The sequence below is a fragment of the Phallusia mammillata genome, chromosome 6, assembly GCF_965637545.1.
Source record: "Phallusia mammillata chromosome 6, kaPhaMamm4.hap1.1, whole genome shotgun sequence".
Lineage (NCBI taxonomy): Eukaryota > Metazoa > Chordata > Ascidiacea > Phlebobranchia > Ascidiidae > Phallusia > Phallusia mammillata.
In genome coordinates, this window is record NC_137257.1 from 2,275,277 (window position 1) to 2,291,611 (window position 16,335).

The 16,335-nt window shown below is 36.0% G+C and overlaps 1 protein-coding gene across 1 annotated transcript; it reads left to right on the forward strand.

The window, feature by feature from the left end:
- Positions 1-4,324: 4,324 nt before the first annotated feature.
- Positions 4,325-16,304, forward strand: LOC145232492 (uncharacterized). The gene is made up of 12 exons (XM_080097128.1): positions 4,325-4,496; positions 5,046-5,248; positions 5,620-5,734; positions 5,918-6,124; positions 6,764-6,919; positions 7,719-7,901; positions 8,223-8,319; positions 8,671-9,006; positions 10,036-10,509; positions 11,461-11,639; positions 12,060-12,245; positions 15,075-16,304. The coding sequence occupies exons 1-11, from the start codon at positions 4,425-4,427 to the stop codon at positions 12,234-12,236; spliced, it is 2,199 nt and encodes a 732-aa protein (XP_079953254.1). The 5' UTR covers positions 4,325-4,424; the 3' UTR covers positions 12,237-12,245; positions 15,075-16,304.
- The last annotated feature ends 31 nt before the right edge of the window (positions 16,305-16,335 follow it).

Consider the following 16,335-nt stretch of genomic DNA (forward strand, 5'->3'; position numbering starts at 1 on the left):
TTCTGGAATCGTTAGTGCCTGATGGTGGAAAATATATTTACTTCTCGCAGTGGTGTTTTCAATAATTACATGTTTTTGTACATATTGCGTGATTGTTTTAAATTGTGCTATTCTCTCATTTCGCAATAGGAAGTGACTAAATTCAAATCTTTTTTTCACTTTTTTTGTTAAGCGGATTCAAATTGTCAATTTTTGATCGTAAACGGAATATTCTTCTAAGGCAGTGGTTCTCAAACTGTGGTTCGTGTAGCACTAGTGGTACGCCGGAACTTTTCAGGTGGTACGCGAGTAGCTTTCTCTGATTCCTATCTAAAATTGTACCTCAACTGACCCAACTGATTACCCCTGGTTTGGGCGAAACTCATGTTTTAGACATGCTTTCGACATTGCTAAATACGCTAGTCAGGGCTTTTGTATCGATAAACGTGACTGGTAAAAAAGTATCCCTTTCTATCTTTTTTCACGCACCAAAATTGATTCATAAAACAAATTCTCTTCCTTAGAAGCTTTATCATTTGATCGGCGAACTTGATCCGTTACGGAATGTTTGAGTTTTAATATCGCTGCAACACTCATCCGTCATATTACTCACCTCAGACGAGTCCATTATTTAGTGGCTTAGGTAGGCGTACATCTGCCCGGGGTGCATTACGCCGCAGACTTTCGGAAGCGTCCATCATGTAGGCGACCCGGAAGCCACAAGGGACTTTGAAATGTAGTCCTGGCATTTCAACTTGAAAAGTACGTGCAAGCGACATTTAAAACGAAAATCATTGAGTCATCCATGCCATTGGGTAAAGTGGTGTCACAAGCAACACATGTCGCGAAGTTTTTGGTCACATATTGTCCTTTCTGGCCCTTTTAGCATTTGATTTACACAGTTTCAATTTGCGCAAGTTAAAGTTTATGGATTTTTAGAAATATTTTGGAAATTGGTAATGTCAAATTAGTCATAGCGGTTTGGTTTGGTTTGTTATTTAAAACCGAACGATTAATGTCTGCAGATGTTTGGCTTTACAAACAACATTACAAAAAAACTAATTCATTTGTCAGTGAAAGCAACGTTTTTTTATTGACTTCACTCTGTTTAAACCGTGGACGCTTCTGAATACAAAAGCGGTTCGTTTTAGTCTGTACATAGGTCAAATAACTTACATTTCGGGCACATATTTCCTGATCTACACAGAAAAAAAAACACTGTTACGCCAAAGGGTCTGTTGGGGTGATTTTTAATGGTATCTAACATCACTGCATGGGTAAACGGTGCGTTATACCTGTGACACAGACCTTCAAAATACTGTCATTTTTGGCTTCTACTGCATGTAAACGAAACGACATTTCGACCGCATGCTATCCGTGAAATTGAGTTGCGTAACAGGCGTGTTGAACAGTCTAATCTGAAAATCTTACGCCCCGCTTAGAACGTCACAAGCATGATAATTGTTTCAGCAAATGTTTCTGCCATGTCAGACATTGTACCGATGCATGTGGGAGGCCTGACTTTGCATGTTGATACAATAAATTATCATTTCCTAATTTTTTTGCACACTGATTGCTTCGGGGGCAAACTGCTAAGATAGGGGTCCATTTTTTGTGCACTTAATTGGTTTCACTCTAATACGCACGGTTGACCCTATACCAATTCTGACTGACCCTGTTTCTAAAACGCGCTATTTTACAAGTTTTTCACCAACAATTTAACAAGAATTCATCATGGAACACTATCTATTCATATGTTAAAGATGTAAATAAAGGCCCAAATATACGTAAAAAGGCGATATGCTTTATTGCGCAAACATTTCAAGCCATCATCAGTTATATGAAGGGCCACCTAAATCAGTTAATTCATGATGTTTATCAGATATTGCTACGTAACAAACTGCCGACGAAAAATTTTTAAAATATTTTTTTGTATCTTTTATATAACGGAAAAATTATTGTAATAAAGAAAACGGTTTGTTGCATCACAACGTTTGTTTATTGTTTCGATTTAGGGAGCGACATTATACTCGACATGCTTTGGTCTTAGAAAATACTGAACAGGTGTTTCGTCCACCAGGTTGCATATTCCCCATCAAATATCGTGCATTAGTTACGCGCTGTCATTTTGTAGCACACGCAACTCTTCACGGGAAGCCTTTGTCCTAATGTAATTATTGTGCATCATATCCCGTTGTTTCCATACATTTTCGTCTCTGTGCCCGCTGTATTATTCGTTCATTGCTCTGAAGAAGTCCTACCGTTCTGGTGGACGAAACGTCAGCAAATACAAGTTCTTGAAACAACAACTAGCATTTTGTTTACTTTAACACCAGTTGAACGACAAATTTGTCAAATGCTTTGGTCTGTAGCTGATGAGACCATGATAACATATTTGCCACAAAAAATTCGGAATGTTCTGCTTTTTTTATTTGTTTCGCATAGGGTTCGAACCCACGATCCTAGGTCATATGTACAAATCTGCACTGGTTGCGAGTTAAAAACATTGTGTTTGCGCGACTGACGTTTACACACAAAAAATGAGCGACGCTTGTCAAACTCACTGAAATCTGATGATTCAAAATAAATTAGTCACAACCAACTTCTCGAATTAAGCAAAACATGTGATAAATAATTCACTGGAACCGAAATGGACAGGACATTTATATCACAATGGACATGACATATTTTGTCGTTTTACCGACAGATGGTAGAAATTAAAACAATAATAAACATGTTGATGGAAATGTATAATTTCTGTGCCCAAGTGTCTAGTGATTCAGAATATTTTGCGTGAGTCAGCGATGTATTAGGGCCAAAATTTGCCCCGATCTCGAAAGTGCAGGCCCAGACCAAACCAGGCTCGAAGCCAATCATTAAAACAAACTCAAATTAAGCCCAAAAGTAAAATCACGTAACCCGAAATTGCGCCGAATTAAGCCGGTTTTCAAATTAATCCAAGTCCGACTTACAACTCTATGCCTGGCTCCCTGGCTTTTGTGATTTGTTCGTAAGTAACGAATCTGCAAAAAAGTACGGTAGTCTACTTAATTACCCAAATGCTTTGTGAACTACTGTAATCAACAATTAAATGGCAACCCACGTTTGGGTCGCGACCCAGGAATTAAAAATTACTGGCGCAAAGTGCGAATGGGGGAGGCGGCCGTTACTCTACTATCGATTTTGTAGTGTGATTGACGGCACATGAAAGGCCTGATTGTGTAAAGAGGAATGGCCATACTTCTATAAGACGAACCTAATGCCCAAAGACCCACTGTGTGATAATACGTTAACCAGTGGTAAAAGTAGGCTATAACCTGAAACACTTTTCCGGTAAAAGAATTTTCACCACAATCTTGACATGCTAAGAACCTCAACACAAAGTGTAACAATGGTTAGCTGCAGCAGTGGTCGGCATCCGCCTACCGGTCCGCAAGAAGTATGTTACCGGGTCGTGTAATTTTCAGGGTAAATGCTTCAAAACAGTTTGCCCATGTATCCCGGGGATGATAATCTAACTCAAGCATTTTCATTGCTAAATATTTGTAGTTTTTTGAAGGCCGGTCCGTGATAAAAATTTCACTTTCAAAAGTAGGCCGCAGTGCAAAAAAGGTTGTCGAGCCCTGGGCTACAACACAAATCCAGAACAGTATTCCTTGTATGCACTCGATAATCTCCACAATAATTTGTCTTAGTGATGTTACATTGTATTGCTCATCAGTGTATTCCAAACACCTAATCGCCTAATTCTGCTCACAATGTTATGGGTCCTAATCTCATCTCGACAACTTTTGTCTATGAGCAAAACTATCCCATTTAGTTCCTGGAGTTCAGAAGTTAATGTCGTAGAACACACGACAACCGAAACCTGTAGCCTAGATACTTTTCTACCCTTCACACAGTCGGGCCATCTGTGTTCGAAAAAACACGAAATTTTGTGTGTTCTTTGTTGGCACTTAACGCAGTTTGGCAATTCCAGTAGACAATAGCGAGAGTCAGGCCTTTTCCATTGGTACTTGACATAGTCAGGCCTTCACCAAAAGTCGATCGAGGAATTCAGACCTCTTGCAATCGTCAATCAGGGCTCTTCCAGCCTAGTCAGCAGCAAAAATATTTCGTGAAACACTGTCGCCTTAGTTATTTGTCTGACAAACTGTCAGGTAAGTCAGCCCAGTCAGACAGTAAGGAGTCTAAGGACTATACGTTTCAGTCAAACCCCAATTGAATCTGCAATCAGAAAAACTTCATATTTTGATTGTTACTTTCTGTTGTTGATGTTATTGCGTAATTTCAGTTTCGAAACAAATATTTTTGCGAAGCTATATGCACGTAATATGACTCAGCAGATTTTGTCAATATTGTTCGTTTCAGAATCCCATGCAATGCAATGAGGTGAATTTTTAGGATGCTGCTAAAATACAGTTTCTGCCACGACCAGGAGGAAAATGGTGTTGCATAATACAGACGATGGTTTAGTGCTAAAATCCTCGGAGCATGTACCAGAAGTTTTAAAGCAGGTATTGTACGTTGAAAATGAAACGAAATACAGGAGCCAAATAAAAAACGTGTTCATCAAAATTCTAATCTTATGTTTCATAAAAGTGGTCCCAATCAAACAAATGAAGGTCAAAACAGATGAGAGTTAGGCTTTATCAGTGTGACCTCAAAAAACCTCATGTTCCACAAACTGTGTGTTACTATTACCATAGCAACTACAAGATTTTTAAAAGCCTGTAAATATTTACTCTTTGTGTTTTGTTTCCTACAGTTCTCTAAGGTGATGCCTGGCTATGCTATTTTGCCGGTGTGCAAAGTATGGCACCTGCATGCATGTTTTTTTTTCGGAAAACAAATTTTTGCACACCAATTTTTGGGGGTTGGACGTGGAAATTTTGCACTAACAGCATTTAATTGTCCTGCCTTGACCTCTGTCACTTCGAAACTGCTAAAATGAAATAATGTAATTAAACAAATGCCAAATTAAGTATTTAAAATGTTGCTGCCAAGCATAATATGAAGTAGATTTTCTGATTTCTGGTTACCAAATCTTGTAATATTTTGTGTAGATCCTAACAGAGAGAGGCTGGAATGAGGTTGATGAGGATTCAGAGGAGAAAAACAATGGGGCATGGAATCTTTGGTGGAAAACTCAGAGGTTCCGTAAGTCCGAGCATGATGAGGTGGAACCATGGCAACGATTAAATCACTTTCCCAGGACTGATGCAATAACAAGAAAGGACAGTTTAGTTAGAAACCTTCGTCGCATGAGGTAAGAGTTTGGTGTTTATATGCATTTTTGAATTTACTTTATTGCTATATTTGATCGTACTTGCTTTTTTGGTTATACATGTGTTCAACATTTTAGGCATTAGTTTAGTTCTCTACTTCTGAACGCTGTCTAAACTGCTTTGTTTGACTTTCTAAGCTTTTGACAGCTTCGTGCAATGTACGTTACTTGTTTATACTGTGTAGTTTGCTTAATTTTGACGATTTGTTGTATTTCATGTAAAATGTTCTCATTAAAGTGGAAACACATTTTCTCTTAATTTTTCGTATTAAACTTTAAGCAAAAATAGTTTGTAACAGCATATAATATTGGATTTTTTTTAAACAATAAGTTGATGTGTTTTGAAAATTTAGATGCATTCACGGAGCTCAGGTCTTTAACTTTCATCCTGCTGCATACATTCTGCCAAATGAGTACACCAAGTTTGTATCTGACTATGCCAAAGAGTCACAAAAATATGGAAAAAAGGTACAGTTTCTGAATCAGTTGAAATTACTCGTTTTATTGTGTTTTAAATAACAAATTGTTAAATATTACAGACAAACTTTTTTTGCAATTCTAATTAAAACATTTGATTATGAGGGACAATATTAATCTAATTTGACCGGTAGAACATGTGTAAGAAGGATAATAGTAAAATTTTACTTGCAGAATCTTTTCTGGATATGCAAACCAGTTGATCTGTCAAGAGGCCGAGGGATTTTTGTCTTTCATGATTTGAAACATCTTGCTTACGATTGCTCAGTTGTAGTGCAGCGCTATATCTCCAATCCCTACCTTATATCAGGATACAAGTTTGATCTGAGAATTTATGTCTGTGTGCCAAGTTTTCAACCTCTCACTATTTATATGTATCAGGTTGGTCGGCACTGTTTTATGTTTTGGAGCAGTGGTTCTCAACCTTTCGTGGACCGTGGCCCCCTAAAAGTCACTTTTTGGCCTCATGGCCCCCTTCAAGTAACTCTGTAAGTCATGTGGCCCCCTTAAAAATTTAAATGGCAATCTCGTGTTGGATTTCGGTACTAATTCCGGCTTTAAACAGGTCGAATAGAATAAACAAGTATCCGTAATCGTAAGAAACCTCAATATAGACAAATTGCATGTGACATAGTCAATTAAATTAGGGCATGAGGTTAAAATGAAAATGGATTTTAGTGGGTGTTTCTGGTGAATCTACACACGTGGCCCCCCGAATACACGCCCTGGTTGAGAACCACTGTTTTAGAGTATTACGCATACATTTTGCAATTACACATATATATATTTTAAATCGGGTGTTTCTTTGTATCAATTTTTTGTACCAACACTTTGTCACTGGTCTAAGGAATTTTGTGGCAACTTTTTGGGGAATGCACACAGCCTATATTGTAATTTTCAGTAAATTTGGGTATTGGTAACCAGTTTTATTTTTTGCAAAAACAAAACAAAAGCATGCTAAAAAATAAAAAAATCTCAGAAATTAAAAAAGTTAATCTTAACACTTTTTGCATTTTTTAGGAGGGCATTGCTCGATTTAGTACAGACAAATTTGACCTCAACCAACTGAACAATGTATTTTCCCATCTAACTAATACATCCATCAACAAATACGGTCCAGCATACTCCACAGATAAGGAGAGAGTAGGCCCAGGATGCAAGTGGACTTTATCTCAGGTAAAAACACATTTCAAGTTATTTTCACATATGGATCTATGTTTTCTTGGGTTTCATCTTTGCCAACACTTGTGTACAGCGTTGGGTTATCAATACGAAAATTTTTATGCTACATTGTTTTTTGTTTTTTGATAAATGATATTTGGGCACACTGTGCAGCTTTTGTAGATGTCCATTCATGTTTACAACTTTTTTTGGACTAATATATTGTTGTGAAAGGCTATTGCTGCCAGGCATAATGTATAACCATAATGTATAATCCTGATGAAGGCGTCTTGTAGGGATGGGCCGAGCCGAGTCAGAACCCGAGTACTCGGTACCGAGCATCGCTGTTTTTAATGCTCGCTGCTCGGCCGAGCAGTTGCACAAACTGACCCGAGCGTTGCATTTGCATATTCATGACCTGCTAACATACGAAACTAGTGTTCTAAACGGTGTCTATGAACAAATGTATTAGATAGTGGGAAAACGCGTACTTAAAGGGCATGTCAGCTTAATAAAACACAGCCGGTGACGTAAGAGACCTAGTAGAGCTGAAACGTAGAAAGGGGATTTTTTATGATGTCATAATGCACCGAGCGTTCTCCTGAGCACCGAGCATTAAAGTGAGATGCTCGGTGCTCGACCAAACAGATCATTTGCAGTTTTGGCACATCCCTAGCGTCTTGTATGGGACGTCGATTGTTTACAATAAAAGTGCTGGATGGGCAATACTCGGTTAATTGTTGTTACTTTATTTTGAGAGTTAACACTCAGATGCATAATTAATGGTTACAAGGCAATTTGTTCTTATTTTCAGCTGAGAAGTTTTCTTCGCCAATCAGGAGATATTGATGAAACTTTGTTATGGATGCGAATAAGCAATATCATAACTCTAACCCTCGCCACACAAGCACCATCTGTGCCAAAATGTAGCAACTGCTTTGAGGTGTTTGGTTTTGACATTCTCGTTGACGACAACATGAAACCATGGCTGTTAGAGGTAAGAGTAATCATATGCAGAATAGTCTGGTTACCTTTAACTTCAAGCCTTTTAATAAATCAGTACACAATATTGAACTAAGTGGTTTGTTAACTATTAACTAGGTTATTACTTGAGACCAGTGGTAGGATTCAAATTTTTTGTCTACCGATTTGATCACAAAAAAGTCACCAGTTCGCTGATCTCAAAATTTCGTGAGACGGTTCTATAGAACCGGTCCGAACTGGCTGAATCCCACCACTGCTTGAGACTCTCAATAAAATATAAATATGATTACTGCAAGGTCACCAATGTAATGATTTATAACATATTGTTTTGTAGGTGAACTTTAGTCCAGCACTTAGCATGGATTGTCAAGCAGATTTCATTGCGAAGCGATCAATGTTAAACGATTTGATTGATTTGTTAAATTTCAAAGGTAAGTATCAATTTTGTAGCTTAGGGACATTAAGCAATGTCTTGGTATAGTTCCCACTACATAAACATTTTGTTACTTCACAGAAACAAACAAAACTTTGTAAAAGCATAGAGCTAATAAATGATGCAGACTAGGCACACTGTTTCAACCTCTAAGGTTTCATCAGTGCAGATGGTGACAAGAGATCGGCCTTATGATACCTTATAGGTGGAAACAGTGTGCACTGTCTGCAGCTTATCATTTTTTAGTTCTATGTATATGTATGACAACATTTTGGTTCCCTAGCTGTTGTTCCCAAGAAAAATCATCTTGTGTAAACGGCCCTTAAATTTTTGTAAAATTTTCTCGCAGAAACAGACACAGAACATGGAGGTCTTACACACCGCGAAGAAGTAACTCCTACTCCAGGTGTGTCCAGAAGCCTTTATGGTGGCCCTGAAGTTTTTACCTCCTTGACTTCAAGCACTCAATCCAAATCTCAAAACACCGTTCAACCAAGTCCAACTAGGCCATTGTCAAGGAGAACCGCTGTCTCAAGACAATCAAAGCATTCTACAACTTCTGTTTCGTCTTTATTGCCAGTGACTGGAAAACGAACAAGGGCACCACTGACAAAGGAAATAAATGTGACCAGGCCTTTCACAACACTGCCCCAGATAATACCAGGCTCCAGTGAATCTATAAAAGGTATATGTATGTCGTCGAGTGCAAAGTCTGTATAAAACACAAGTTGTCGAACCTATTGTTACACAATAAAGCCTATGGAGCCATTTTGTGTCCAAAATGATACTGTGGATAGAGACAAATAACACATAAATTGTCTGGTTTTTACAAACTGGAGAGCCTAAACCCGAATTCGATTCGCCAAATTGAATGAAAATTTCGGGTTCTAACACTTCACCGTAATATTAAAAGCTAAATTGCTTTTTTCATGTAAATTTTGCCGCTTAATTTTCTTGTAAACCTTACATATTTGCATTCAGCGTGCATTATCACGCTCAAATGTTGGAACCCAAAAGTTTTATTCGATTTTGCCTATCAATTTCGCGTTAAAGCCCACCAGTTTGTAAAAATCAGATAATTTATGTGTTTTTCCCTCTACCTGCTGTATTAATTTGGACACAAAATGGGGTCCATGAGGCTCTATCGCATAACAATGGGTTGGACCACTTGTGTTTTACATGTACTTTGGCCAAGTGTGCCTTGCTGTATGGGAATGCTTGGTGACCAGCTGATTCGGTATAGCACCTTGAATCACCCTGACATACTATGATTTATGTACAAGTGTGCCATGATTGCTGGTCTTTATGGCTGTTCTCAGTTATAAATTTTTGATCTGTTTTCCAGTTTGTTTAAGTTTTAAATTTTTGAAAAAGATTTTTTGCAACGGATTTTCTTTTTCAATGTATGCATGAGTATGTGGTCAAGAGCTCTACAAAGACAGATTAGACATATCTAATACCAAAAAGATACATCATTAAACATCACTGACTAACATTTTAGCAATTAAAACTTGGAAAATAGATTTCATTTAATAAAAGTTTGTTTGCAAAATAGATTCTTTGTTTTTGGCACCCAAAACATGCTTGTACAATTTTTTAACATTTGTTTGTTTTGTTGTTTTCTTTGCAGTGTTTTGTTGTGATTTTTACATACACTATTGTGCCATAGTCATTTACAAACTTCTAAACACATCTACTTTTTTTCTTTTTTTAGACACAAATTCACAAAACGATTTACCGCGCAATGCAAGTTCTGGGAGTTTATCGTCCAGTGTTTCATCCGTTGATCATTCCAACCAGCCTGAGAATGCAGTTGACAGCGAAAATCCTCAAGCAACCACGAACGCCGCTGTTACACCAACACCTAGTGGTAAAAAACGACCAGTGGATGAAATATCGAAATCAGTAGCAGCAATCCGTCCGAAACGCAAATCTGGCAGTTTGACCACAATAACAGAAATCAAAAATGACCAAAACCAGGCTTTTACCAACAAAACTTCAGTTAAAGCCGCCCCGTTTTCAAAGTTTGGAATGGGCCGAGAAATTTCCAATTCACCAACGATGTTTCATAAAAGAAAAACACCTACGTCGACCCCAAGAAGAGTTACTTCAGCTTATTTACCAAAAAGCAGCAAACAGGTTTTAAGTGGAAACGGAGCAAAACCTAAAAAGAATTCATCAGATTATAGTAAGTGGTTTTATTTTCGATTTTTGTAGATTAGGCGCTTTTCAAATTTTACTTTCCAGCTGATATGTCACAAACATTAAATAAGCTTACAAATGAATATTGCTCTTCCAGGAGTTTGTTATACATATCAACATTTCGATTTTGTCATGTCACATACGAGATGCCTTTATCAGATTAATGGCAAATCTTGAAGAACAAATTTCTTATAAAGTGGCAAAATGCAACATTTATTATTTATTTAATAAGCTTCTCAAACTTTTGAGTATGTTTACAATTTTGTGTATATTCAGTTGTTAATAAATCGAATTACATTTCAAAGTACATTTTGTAAAAGTTGATGTGTTGTTGCCTTAAACTTACATTTGTACAACTATAAAATCAACCTTGTCTTAATATTAAGGCGATGTCATTAAGCAAAAATAAATACAACAGACAATTGGTTAAGATTTTATGACATACATGTTGTGTAGTGAAAGAGAAGTTATTTTGCTTGTGGAACTTAATTCCTTCATTTTTTTTCAACCTACAATATTGTATCCTAGTGTTACTTCAGTCAATGGTTACAATCATAAAATAGCCGTAAAACATTTAGGCACTAGCTTGTTTGTGGGGAACTCCGTTACAAACCTGTTGAATGGCTTTGAAAAGATTTACGATTTACGGCTTTGTGTGCAAACAACAGGGCCTTATTCAGTGGTGAGATTCAAATTTTTTGTCAGCCGGTTCTATCACAAAAGTCATATTTTTCAGTCGGTTCTGTTACAAAAAGTCCATTGACAGTAACCAGTAATGCTAACCGGTTCGCTGATCTCATAAAATTTTGTGAGGCAGTTCTATAAAACCGGTGCGAACGGGCTAAATCCCACAACTGGCCTTATTGTTTCAGTTTATAATTCTCTTTTAAGTTTAAGTTGTTTGCCGAGTCACTTTACGATGTTACTTTATTTGCAGAGTCGCCTTACAGCATTGCAAGCACAGCACCAAAGAGAATCACTCAAGAGAATTTGTGGCCCAGAACAAGGGTTGGGGATTTTGTTCTCACGTTTCCGTTAAATGAAGCTATGAGAAAAGCTTCGGGAAATATGTTTGATATGAAAACCATTATTCGGGAGCAACAAAAAATTATGAAGGTCAGTCACAAAAAACATAATTGTAAAGAATAAGAAATGTCTGGTAACCGTTGGTGTAAAATAAAAAAATAACACTTTTATCTTTGTAGTGGTTTGAATGTTAAAGTAAATTGAACTTATAAATGTTGTTATATTATTGTGATGTTTGTTGTATAGTATTTACTTTGGTCAGCAGTTCCCTAACTGTGGGCATTTCATAAACATTATATATTTGATAAAATCAGATGTTATAATCGACTGTCACTGTACAATTGCAAATATTTTAAAAGCACCTTGTGATAAGCCCCAAATTATTTACAAACAATTTCAATATAGAACATTGTGGGCATAACTGCATTGAAAGTACAATAAAATGGTGATTCTAAAAAACAAAAAACAATTACCAAATCCACTGTTTGTTGATGCTTGTGTTCACTACAGAAGCTGCTGGTTGGCAGTGGACAGCGTTTGGCAGATAGACGGCGGAGTTCAACCGACTTATCTGACACAGATGCTCTCCAGCTTAAGTTTCAACTAATGTTTGACGACAAAGATGCAAACCCTCTTTACTTCTGGGGTCCACAAAATCCTCCTCTACTGTCAACAGTCCTGTCCTGACATTAAAAGGTAGGAATATTAATTTTTTCCAAGGGTTTGTTTCACATAGTATTTTGTGTGTTTTATTGTAATTATTACTGAAAAATGAGTACCCTATTTTAACAACCTAAACCCAACATTAATGAGATTTATATGTGAGTGTGCTGTGATTGCTGGTCTGCATAGATCAGGGGTCGGCAACCCCTGGCACGCGTGCCAAGGTTGGCATGCGAGGTGGTTTTTCACGGCACGCCAACCGATTTGCGTGTTTATATTGAAGTAACAATTTAACCTGTTACACTGCTTGTTTATAGGTTTTATCATGCCATTGTCTTAAAATTTAGCCTTGCATGCACAAAACACTCTGCTCTTTATTATTGATATCAGCTGACACGAACTACTATTAGTTAAAAAAACGTTGGCATGCGAGGTCATTAACACAGGGAAGTAACAAGTAAATTGGCACGCATCACCTAAAAGGTTGCCGTCCCCTGGCATAGATGCTTCAGGGCTGATCCCAGTTGTGAACTAATGTTTATCTTAATATATGCAGACTGTTCTGTTTTCAACTGTAAGATCTTATGGTGACAAAACATTGGCCATATTAGATATAGTCAGATCAAACAGTGTTTATTGTCTGCAGCTAACTTATCATTGTAATGGCTCAATGTTACACAACTTTCATAAAACAATTGTAGAAAAACTACAGCCATATATTTGTGCAATACATTTTTGATGCATTATTGCCATAGTTAGACACACAACTGTCATCTTGGTATGCCCCAAACAGCATAACTGTTTTCTTCAAACTTTTGAAAACAGGGTGTTGACAAATATTACCTATTGTACAAAATCCAATAAATGTTATCAAAGAAAGATATTATGAAACTAAGCAGAAAACTGTTGGGCAATTTTCAGCATCTATTTTTTATTTGTGCACTTTAAAACAAGAACTATTGACCTTCATATATGATATACTGGCAAACTTTGTAAGTGTGCCTCAGATCATGTCTTATGTTACGGAACACTTAAAACATTCACCCCCAAACCAATAAATATTATTGAGTCAGCTTGGCCCTAAGTTTTATGTCAACAATGGTTCGATTTAGTGAAAAGCCGAAACAACACGACAGATTTCCCTGGCTTTATTTGTTAAGTGTCCCATAATATCGCTACTGAGATATATTTATAGCAGAAGCTTTTGTCCCCTGTTTCTTCCGCCTCTATAAAATGTTTCAATTGTGTGGCAATTTGATATGAGACTGTTAAACCCCATTGAATAATGGCTCAGCCGTGTTGGCCTTTCCTGCTTGACAACTTGGATTGTTCGAAAAGCACTTTGTCATCGTCAGAAACTTTTCTATCCACAAAAAGGTCACACAACAAAAGACATGTTTTTCTTTCCTATGTTGTTTTTTATTCTCTATGTTGTCAGTTTAAACCATGTGGTTTTATAAGTTAATTTATGTCAAGCCCAACAAAACTTTTATGCAACACCTTTGAGTTTTTAAATTGTTTGTGAAATATTCAAAAGCTGTTTTTTAAACATTCACATGCTTAAAAAGTCACGTGTTATGCCTGTCCCAAAAAATGACATCCTATATTGGCGGTTTTTAAGATTTTTAAATTCAATTTTTGTCAAATAAAGTGCATGAAACATCATTCATTTGCTAACAGAGTTGTAAAGCAGTTTTTTAACAAACTTGTTTTATTTATCGCTCTTCTTAAATCTATACATTTACCTCAAAATGAACAAGATTATTAATAAGTATTGCTGCCAGTTTTATTTAAAAAACATCTTTTGTAACAAAGCACATGAGAATTGTAATAAGGGTTTTTGTGCTCAAAAAATGTTAGTCATTGTTTAGAAGCAGATTTTGATTAGAATCAAATTAAGACCCCCGAACTGATTTCATGAGGTATAAACTTTCACGGAAGCTTGTTGTGTGGTCTGGTTACAAACAATCATAACAAGATTGCCATTGTTCACTTGTCGACCGAAAACAGTTACACATGTCACAATGGGTGTTGGTAAACTATCAGCTCTTATATCTTTGCCCCTCTCAAGAACATTCCGAAAATTTTTTGCCTATAAATAAAGGCCCAGGAAGGCGAACTCCATTGACCTTTACATAGGGAGACCCTATGTTGCCTGTTTCCAAAAAATACTGCAGTTGATATTTGGTAACCTAGTAACTTAGAGCGAGGCGTTACACAAAAAACACAAAATTTAAACACCAACTTTTAGTTTGCACACTAATGATTCTATTTCTCGATATGTTTTTTTAAAATTTTTATGGCATTTTGTGATGGTTTTTAAATGGCCTCAGTAAATGGCACTTATAAAGTGTGTTTTCAGTTACTTTTGTTTGCTAAATAATTTATACCTCCAATGCCGACAAGTAATTTTTAAGATGCATTTCTTTATATTGTTCATTGGTAAATAAGGTGTTGCTAACAGGCATAATATCAATTTTTTGAGCTCTTATGGCAATTGTAATTTATTCCAACGTTTCAACGTCCTATACATGTCGCCTTCATCAGGGTAAATAACACTGAATGCACGTAGTACAGTGCACGATAAAAAAGGAAAAATGGATTAAAAATAAGCATGTCGCAACACTACACTGCGCGTTAACGAATAAAATACAATTGCCATAAGAGCCCTATGAATTTGATTGTTCATTGTTTTAAAACAAATTTTAATTTTTAAATGATAATAGTAACCAATTTGAGTTCTGTCCTTTTTGAACTGTGTTTAGAGTTCTGCTCCCATGTAATTTGGCATTATAGTAGTAAAATACTTAAACTATTACTTAATACCAAACACAATTATTAATGAGTCCCTCGTTTTTTTAGACACTCTTTTCTGCAATTGAATCCTCTACAGTGCTTTCCAGCTATGTTTCTTCTTCCAGGTAACTAAACCCGATCAAAACTTCATGTTCGTCTGTGTTACGTCTAGTTCATAACATTTTGTTTTTTTAACCAAAAAGGAGCAAATTTTTTGGTCCAATTTTGCTTCTTAAATATAATTTATCTAATTTTGTGTTTGTTACGCCGTACTTACATTTTTGTTTCACCAAAAGTTAATGTAGAAATTACAATCTACTTTTTACAAACTTGTCACTGTGTTATTTGTGCCAAAGGTTGTTGCAATTTAGTCGTGTGCCTAGCATTTAAATCTTAATGTGCTGTTTTGTACAAAAGTGACACATAATTACTTTTATCTGATTGTTTGCAACAATTAGCATTGTTTTCCAACAAAGTATGATTCTAATATCAACCAATTAACATTTTTGCATCCATAAATGATGAAGCCCTTTTTAGCTGTGTATTTTTAAGACAAAACAGTTTAAATAATAATGTACATTAGCTCTGTTGTATTAAATTAAGTCAAGGGCTCAACTCATCTAATGTCAAGTCATAGATTTCAAATGTGTTTTCACTTAAGTCAAATCTAGCAACAGAAATGTGTGTTTGTTGGTTAAATGACTATATTAAAACTCAGTTAAAAAACTCGTTAATGACATTGCAAATAATAATACTCTATAGAAAAGTAATAGAAACATTAATTGTTTGTAAGTTCTATTTGTGACCTGTTTGTTTTAAACAGCAATATTTTGTGGTCTACACTGTTTTCTACAACTTGCATTTGAAAAGTCCAGTGTCAAATTTCTATGTGTTACCTATAAGCATAACTGTGATATTGAACAAACACTTTATATTTTCCATTTAGACAAATTCTTCCATTTTTTATTGATAGGTTCCTTCTATATGTGTACATTATATCTTTTCTTCTAAAAAATTAGCAATGTTTTGTGTTTATCACATATTTTCTTCAGAAAAATGAATACAGTTTATGTGTACATTACATATATTATATTTGCAAACTAACGCATATATTCTGTAATCTGTAATTTGTGTTGATATCCAATGTACTAATCGTATGACTATTAACTTCCACATATAACTGGAAAATATGTCTACAACACTCTTATCATACCTGTTTGTTATTTTTACTTGACAAAACATACGTGCTGTCTTTTGGGTGAATTCGCAATTGTTCAATAAAATAGTCAACACTTATGGGAAGATGCAAATATTTGATTTGCATATT

Bases quoted from the DNA above. Each gene is read 5' to 3' on its own strand.
- LOC145232492 (XM_080097128.1), top strand. From the start codon at position 4,425: ATGGTGTTGCATAATACAGACGATGGTTTAGTGCTAAAATCCTCGGAG. The intron at 5,735-5,917 runs GTACAGTTTCTG...TTTTACTTGCAG, and splicing joins CACAAAAATATGGAAAAAAG to AATCTTTTCTGGATATGCAA. The intron at 6,920-7,718 runs GTAAAAACACAT...TCTTATTTTCAG, and splicing joins GCAAGTGGACTTTATCTCAG to CTGAGAAGTTTTCTTCGCCA.